Here is an 8521-nt window from a genome sequence, read left to right on the forward strand (position 1 = left end):
AGCGGTCGCTGTGATGTGTTCAGGGTACCTGTCGGCTGCCACAGGGCTGAAGGCGTGGATGGCAGAGAGCAAAGCCGGGGCGGGACGTCTCCTGCACGTCTCTTCTTTCTCCACTAGAGGGCAGCATCGACCCTTCGGCATCCCCTTGCCCCCAGTCGGTCCTCTGACGTGGAAGCTTCACCTCCTCAGGAACTGGAAGATACACAAATGACCAGAGAGGAGTTTGGCGTTAAACCTCGCCGGATACGTTTCCGACCCTTTCTTGATTGCTCACCGGTGTGTGTGTGTGGCTCCGCCTCTGACTCCGCCTCGCTGGTCCAACGTGTCGATAAGATGGAAAGATGGAACCAAGAAAGACAAGCTGGCTTGTAGACTTTCTGTTTAGTGTTCGGTGGTCCTGTAAGACGAACATTTAGGCACAAACTCTGAAAAGAAAAGCCTGTTATGGATCATAAACATAACTTGTTTATTTGCCCTCAACTGTGTCTTGTGACTAGCAGACTAGCTGAGTGATATCAATATAAGCGAGACGTAGGAGAAGGTTTATTTTCGGGCTAAATTCCTTTCATTGAAATGCAGCCTGATGCTCTTCTAACTGTATTTTGCACATTTTATGTATTTTATTTGTCTTTGAAGAGGCATAAATGTCATTGGATGATCTAAAAACATATTTACATCAACCCTAGACGATTGTTATTAAGGTTATTTATCAAATGGATTTTTTTGTTAGCTTAAATAATAATTTGGAGCGCATGAGAAAGTTGAAAGAAAAAAGTGACATGTTTTTGATTTTTTTTTATTTTTAATAGGGATGTCCGATAATTATCATCATATAATGATATCATCATAAAATGTGATATCAATTTTTTGAAGCTTTTTTGAAGCTTAAATAATAATTTGGAGTGCATGAGAAAGTTGAAAGGAAAAAGTTACTTTTTAAAAAATATATTTTTACTGGGGATGTCCGATAATTATCGACCTGATATCATCATAAAATGTGATATCAATTTTTTGAAGCTTTTTTGAAGCTTAAATAATCATTTGGAGTGCATGAGAAAGTTGAAAGGAAAAAGTGACTTTTTTTTTTAACACGGAAAGTCTGATAATAATCGGCCTGATATCATCATAAAATGTGATATCGGTTGATATCTGATTTTTAAAAGCTTTTTTGAAGTTTAAATAATAATTTGGAGTGCATGAGAAAGTTGAAAGGAAAAAGTGACTTTTTAAAAAAATATATTTTCACTAGGGATGTCCAATAATTATCGGCCTGATATCATCATAAAATGTGATATCGGTTGATATCAAATTTTTGAAGCTTGAACAATAATAATTTGGAGCGCATGAGAAAGTTGAAAGGAAAAAGTGACTTTTTTTTTAACACGGAAAGTCTGATAATAATCGGCCTGATATCATCATAAAATGTGATATCGGTTGATATCAGATTTTTTAAAGCTTTTTTGAAGTTTAAATAATAATTTGGAGTGCATGAGAAAGTTGAAAGGAAAAAGCGACATTTTGATTTTTTTCAATTTTTACTAGGGATGTCTGATAGTAATCGGCCTGATATCATCGTAAAATGTGATATCGGTTGATATCAGATTTTTTGAAGCATAAATAATAATTTGGAGCGCATGAGAAAGTTAAAAGAAAAAAGTGACTTTTTTGTTGTTTTTTTTTTTACACGGGATGTCTAATAATAATCGGCTTGATATCATCAGAAAATGTGATATTGGTTGATATCGGTATCTGATTTTTTTTTTCCTCATCATGAAAAACGGTATTTTAAAAAAATGCTGTATACAACATATACTGTTTGTGTTGGTTCCACCAATATGTAATTTTATGCATATCGGTATTGGAAATTGAGAGTAGGACAATATTGTTTTTGGCAAAAAAAAAATATATATATCACCTAGTTATCACTTAGTTATTATGTTATTATGTTTAGTATATGGCACAACACAGCAGCAACACAACCAATGTTGTAATAGCCAGCATAAATCGCACATATTACCTTATTGTAAACAAACTGACTGTAAACAAAGCGGCAAGTGTAACAGTTTCATCCTACATCAGGAGGTTGCCTACAGCCACAGGTGTTAATGGTAATGTTTTGAAAGCTTACAGAAGCCGCCCGGTGAAACATCATCCTGTTTATTTCTTTAGACTTCAGCCTGGTTGATTCCTAGAAGATTGGATTTGAATGGCGCCGCATCTGCTTTAGACACACATGATTAGCTTCCTCATTAGGTTTTTATGACGCATTTACAACTTTTTGGCATTTCTAAGCAAGATGCTAGACTCCTGTAGATCATTAACGCTAAATATGACATTAGCTCACATTCCATTTTCCAGCAGGAAGTGCATTAAAATCAGCTTTATTGGGAGGACAACTGTTGTTTTGGGTAAAGAGGTTTTGTTTTCAAGATTAGATCATGTTCAAGTGATCGATTTATTGTCGTTATTTGAGGGTCGGAATTGGAGCATTAAAAAAATAATAATGTAATAACCTACTGCGTATTTCTCGTAATACAAAGAGGACATTGAATTGGTGGTAAGGGATCAGCTCTTAATTGTGGTGATAATGTGTTTAGGATCTTAAAATACTGACGGTGCATTTGGTTGTTATTTATTGGAACGTTTAAAGCCCTGGTTGGCGTCTTAACTGTTCTAGATTGGATTTGTTTGTAATTTATTTCAATATCGAGCTATATTCTGTATATATGTTGAGAAAGAAGATGATTTACTTTTCAGAGGACGTTTGAATCCTTGTGTAAAACTATGTTATTGTTGCTTTGAGAATTCCTAGGCTATTTGAAACAGTCCCAATTATATCCACTGACACTTTTGTTTGTGTTGTCTTCTTACTTGAATTTTTCAGCCGACGGACGATAATTGTGGATGTGTTGCATAGCGGAATAAAAACACTAAATATGAATTGTGTCTGGATGTTTGTATTTCTACCACATACCTACAGTACATGCTTGTTGCCATGGCAGTTACCCAATACATGTGTATCAAATATTTTTCCTTACAAATAAATCTGATATTTTAGGGCTGTCGAATGAGTAAAATTTTAAATCAGATTAATCATGGTTTTCAAATTAATTAATCATGATTATCACCATGTCGCAGTATGTCTGAATTATGCCCATTTCTACCAAAGATTAATTATAGGGCAGGATTATGTATATACCGTATTTTCTGGACTATAAGTCGCACAAGGCCAAAAATGCATAATTAGGTAGAAAAATATACATAAGTCGCACTGGAGTATAAGTTGCACAAGGCCAAAAATGCATAATTAGGTAGAAAAAAAACATACATAAGTCGCACTGGAGTATAAGTCGCACAAGGCCAAAAATGCATAATCAGGGAGAAAAAACATACATAAGTCGCACTGGAGTATAAGTTGCACAAGGCCAAAAATCCATAATTAGGTAAGAAAAACATACATAAGTCACACAAGGCCAAAAATGCATAATCAGATACAAAAAAACATACATAAGTCGCACTGGAGTATAAGTCGCACAAGGCCAAAAATGCATAATTAGGTGGAAAAATACATACATAAGTCGCACAAGGCCAAAAATGCATAATTAGGTAGAAAAAAACATACATAAGTCGCACTGGAGTATAAGTCGCACAAGGCCAAAAATGCATAATTAGGTAGAAAAAACATAAGTCGCACAAGGCCAAAAATGCATAATTAGGTAAAAAAAAAAACATAAGTCGCACTGGAGTATAAGTCGCACAAGGCCAAAAATGTATAATCAGGTAGAAAAAACATACATAAGTTGCACTGCCGTATAAGTCGCACGAGGCCAAAAATGCATAATCAGGTACAAAAAACATACATTAGTCGCACTGGAGTATAAGTCGCACAAGGCGAAAAATGCATAATTAGGTAGAAAAAACATACATAAGTCGCACTGGAGTATAAGTCGCAAAAGGCCAAAAATGCATAATTAGGTAGAAAAAAAACATACATAAGTCGCACTGGAGTATAAGTCGCACAAGGCCAAAAATGCATAATCAGGGAGAAAAAACATACATAAGTCGCACTGGAGTATAAGTTGCACAAGGCCAAAAATGCATAATTAGATAGGAAAAACATACATAAGTCACACAAGGCCAAAAATGCATAATTAGATACAAAAAAACATACATAAGTAGCACTGGAGTATAAGTCGCACAAGGCCAAAAATGCATAATTAGGTAGAAAAAAAACATACATAAGTCGCACTGGAGTATAAGTCGCAACTACTTGACCAAAACAGACATTACATCATCTTAGAAGGCAAGTTCTAACATGAATAAAAGAATAGAGAACAGGCTGAATAGATGTAAGATATGCTAACACAATGGTTATTCAGCTACACTAAAAATAAACATGAACAGAAAAGCTGTCCAGTGAAAAAAAGTGTGACTTATAGTCTGGAAATTACGGTATATTTCTATTAACAACGCAAAATTAACTGACAGTTTAAATAAAGTTAAGAGATGGCACACATGTCTGAAAATCTATTCACCTAATAACATTAACATTATTTAATTCTCACCTGAAGTCAGCTGGGATAGGCTCCAACATACCCACGTGACCCAAGTGAGGATACGAGGCGTAGAAAATGGATGGATGGTTCCTTTAAAAGCAGATTATATGAATCAGGCTTGGACTGTTTTATTATGAGTAATGAGGAGTTGCGTTCAATAACACCACGTCATTTAAGATGAATTCACGTTTTGAGTGCATTTTCTGGGATGTAGTAAAATATACTTAGCATTAAGACTTACAAAGTGAGTCACAAGAATATACACTTATTGTTTTTTTATTAGCATTTCTGTTTGTTTTCTTTTTGAAACCATAGTTATTTTTGGGTACCGATTAACGCGAAGGGCTACCAGTTTGATACTTCCGAAATAACCAATTCAACTATTACGTTATTATGAATCAATATTGATATTCAACTAATCACAAAGCTACTGCTTTGCTTATAAAGCTAGCAGTCAGCAACATAAACACAAATGTAGAGCAACACAACGCTAAACACACTGAAATAGCATGCTAGCGATATCAATTGATGGCAATGCTAACGAGGCTAACTTAGCTCAGCAGTTAGCGACTAGTTTTACGGCTGAATCCCAACACAACACACTCCGACAACAAACAGTACAAACAGCGTCTAATATTGAATAAATGACAAATAACCAGGTTACTCACGTTGATAAGCACACGCTGTTAGTTGAACACCAAATGTTACGACAACTCTGTCACCTGTGCGGCTTCCCTGGTTGCAGTCAGGTGTATTCCTGGTGCATTTTAGTGTCGTAAATGGGAGTTCCGTTTAATCACACGTTAAAACTTAAACAATATTTGAAGTAGTTTTAAAATATATTGTCAATCTGATTTCAACTAGCAGGTAACGCAGGTAAGTGGACTGTTGTATTTTTAGAACAAGCGATCTGGTGAAATAGGGATGACGTTGTTGTGATGGTCGGAATGTCCGTGAAAGCATCTCGAGATCTGTTTACAGAGGAAGTGACGTAATTAGGGACGCGACTGTTTTCGAGTCGAAATACATAAATTGTGTTTAAATTGCACCGCTGTTGATGTGTTCAGCTCAGAATAAAATTATAAAAAGGCGACATAGTCAATGTGACTCTGTGAGGAGCGACACTGTGCCGCCATTTGTCGTCATAACAGAGCGCTGTGGCTTGCCATGATGATGCGCATGCGCAAATTACGCAACAAAACAAAACAAAAAAATACATAATTAATAAAATCAATTTGTTACCGTTATTGTATACATAGTATACATGTAAGACATTTTAAAACATAAATTACCTTATTTTTGTTACTTATTAAAATAATAATATTTACATGAATTCAGAGCCAGGCTAGTAAAGTGTCTCTGTTTAGCTTACTTACCACAAAGATATAAAATAAATGTTGTTTTACCTTCGGAGCATCGGAAGAAAAGAGGACAACATTTGCATATCAAAAAGTTATTGGTGGATGAAATATTTTATTTTTAGGTAAGGTTTGCCAGAAACCATTACAAAGACGGGCCAATTTGGAGGCAAAAAAGTGTTCCTGCATGTTCCAATGCAAGACGACCGGACTTCTTTTCGGTTTTTGGTGTTTTTGCAGACACGCCACTTACTTAAAGGGTCATTTTTATTCATCTGAGGACTGATTGATGACATGCTGATGAGTCAAACTGGGACCGGAGAGTCATAGTTTGGTCATGGGGATGTGGAGGTTGTTCCAGGGTCCCATCCAAAGCTCCTCCTGCTCCTCTTGTGTCCTCTCAATGGGACACTGGGGAAGATCCCTCATGACCAGGCCTTCGTCGGTATCGCTGTTACTGCCGTCCACCCTGGACTCTCTCTCGCCGTCTCCCAGTTCCTGCCTCACCTCAGCGGTTCCCGTGTGCGGCGCTCCGTTGTTCTCTGAGTTAGCATCCGGGGGCTGCTCGTGGACATCCGTGTTGATGTCGGCGGACATGTTGGATTGTCGAGTATCAAAGACGTTGACCGTCTTGTGGATGTCAGAGTTATTGAACGACGGCGTCGGGGGGCTCTTGAAGGTGTGCAGGGTTTTGGCTCCGCCCTCCGGTACAGTTCTAGGGCTGTTTAGGGGTATTTTTTCCTCCAACGTGGCTGCCATTTTGTCCAGTTTTTTAAAGTGCTTTGCCAACCGTGTGCTGAAGACCGGTGACGGGGGCTTGCTGTTTGGGGCGGCGGTTCGCCGAGTGCGGATGATGGAGCCGTTCTGGGCCACATAGAGGCCGCCGTTGACGTTGGTGTGGTTGTTAAGTGTGGAGGCGGTGGAGCGGCCGCGTTGGGGTTCTGGAACGCTGTCGTCACCCGTGGAGCTGGTCTCGTACTCGCGGTCCAACACCAGCTTGATGCGACGCTTGCGGCCGCCGTGCTGGAAAACATAGAGAAGACGAATCAAGCCAGGAAGCAGTATTAGCATTTACATATTAACCCGAATATAAGACGATTTTGATTTGCATGACCCATAATTTCAGATCATTTTTAAATTGGGAAGAACTACTATCACTATACAGTAATATATCGCAAATATGCAAACTGGTATAACATAGTAAGAAAGATCCCGAATATAAGACGAACCTAGACTGTATTTGGAGCCACATTTTAGTTTGCATGACCCAAAATTTCAGATCATTTTTATATTGGGAAGAACTATCACTATACAGTAATATATCTCAAATATGCAAACTGAAATAACATAGTAAGAAAGATCCCAAATATAAGACGAACCTAGACTGTATTTGGAGCCACATTTTGGTTTGCATGACCCAAAATTTCAGATCATTTTTATAGTGGGAAGAACTACTATCACTATACAGTCATATATCTGAAATATGCAAACTGGTATACCATAGTTAGAAAGATCCCGAATATAAGACGAATCTAGACTGTATTCGGAGCCACATTTTGGTTTGCATGACCCAAAATTTCAGATCATTTTATATTGGGAAGAACTATACAGTAATATATCTCAAATATGCAAACTGGTATAACATAGTAAGAACGATCCCGAATATAAGACGACATGCTTGTTTCATACTTATTACAAAAGTCTTCATGAATATATCCCAGACACAGCACACAACACAGGAAAAGGAAAAAACTAGCCAAGAAGGAAAGAGAAGCTTCTGAAAGCAAAGGTTCGATTCCACCAAGCATCGGTTCCAATGGTAGAAAAAAACACAAGCCAGATCAGGGTTCTTGGTGGAAACGCGGTTTAAGACGGGCAAAGAACCCATCAAGGAACACAACACCCAAAGTCTTACTTAGTGGGAAAGATCTACATCTCCACGGACAAGATGGTGGAGGTGGACTGACGCCTCAAACGTCTTCCTCATCCTGTTCGGTCATGTGACAATTATCCTCGTCAGTGTCCTCCACAATGGGGGACAAGTCGTCAGTCTGCGGTGGCGAGCCCTTGTTTTTGTCGTGATATGTTTTAGTCTTGGAATCTTTGCCTTTTCCATGTCTCTTGGAAGTCCGTCTACATCTTTCCCAAACATCATCGCTCTCCGATCCAGACTCCCTCCCAGAAACAGACCCATCCGGGCTCATTGCAGCCGACGGGGTTTCCGTATCTGATTCAGTTTCCTCACGTTCCGTGGACATGCTGGACGAGCTGGGAATAGTGGAGTCAGAATCTCGACTTTCCGAATAGTGCCGTTCGTGGAATCTCGTTCGGCATCCCTGTGAGGAGCCGCCGTCTCCTCGGAATTGCCGCCCCCATCCATGTCTTCCTGACACTAAAGCAGAAATACTCATATCTCCGACAGAACCATACATCTTCCGACCTAATTCTCTATCGCCCCACACTTGGCCGCCCACCCTGGTGGGGCCCTGGTGCCTCCCGGCGAGGGGGATGACTCCGTAGGTCCTGTTCGACTTTTGTTTCAGTGGCACCCCCTGCAAAATATTCCTGTCCATGTGTGGACCTCCGTTGGGGACCAAACCGTTCCTC

At 38.9% G+C, this 8521-nt stretch overlaps 2 protein-coding genes across 2 annotated transcripts in view; one reads left to right on the forward strand and one right to left on the reverse strand.

Annotated features, from left to right (window-relative positions):
* The window catches only part of plce1 (phospholipase C, epsilon 1), a 90085-nt gene extending 88946 nt beyond the window's left edge, over positions 1-1139 (forward strand). Inside the window, exon 45 of the mRNA XM_078788841.1 lies at positions 24-1139. The gene's annotated coding sequence lies outside the window, so the exon portion shown is untranslated. The remainder of the gene's footprint in view (positions 1-23) is intronic.
* A 3426-nt stretch (positions 1140-4565) lies between these two features.
* Positions 4566-8521, reverse strand: part of LOC131109833 (protocadherin-15-like) — a 184547-nt gene continuing 180591 nt past the window's right edge. The window contains exons 41-42 of the mRNA XM_078788842.1: positions 5225-6937; positions 4566-4646 (exon numbers count right to left, since the gene is read on the reverse strand). Of these exons, the coding sequence (XP_078644968.1) occupies positions 6239-6937 (699 nt within the window). The 3' untranslated portion in view covers positions 4566-4646; positions 5225-6238. The remainder of the gene's footprint in view (positions 4647-5224; positions 6938-8521) is intronic.

This window comes from Doryrhamphus excisus, unplaced genomic scaffold (genome assembly GCF_037039965.1).
Source record: "Doryrhamphus excisus strain RoL-2023G ecotype Guam unplaced genomic scaffold, RoL_Dexc_Guam_v1.1 HiC_scaffold_24, whole genome shotgun sequence".
Lineage (NCBI taxonomy): Eukaryota > Metazoa > Chordata > Actinopteri > Syngnathiformes > Syngnathidae > Doryrhamphus > Doryrhamphus excisus.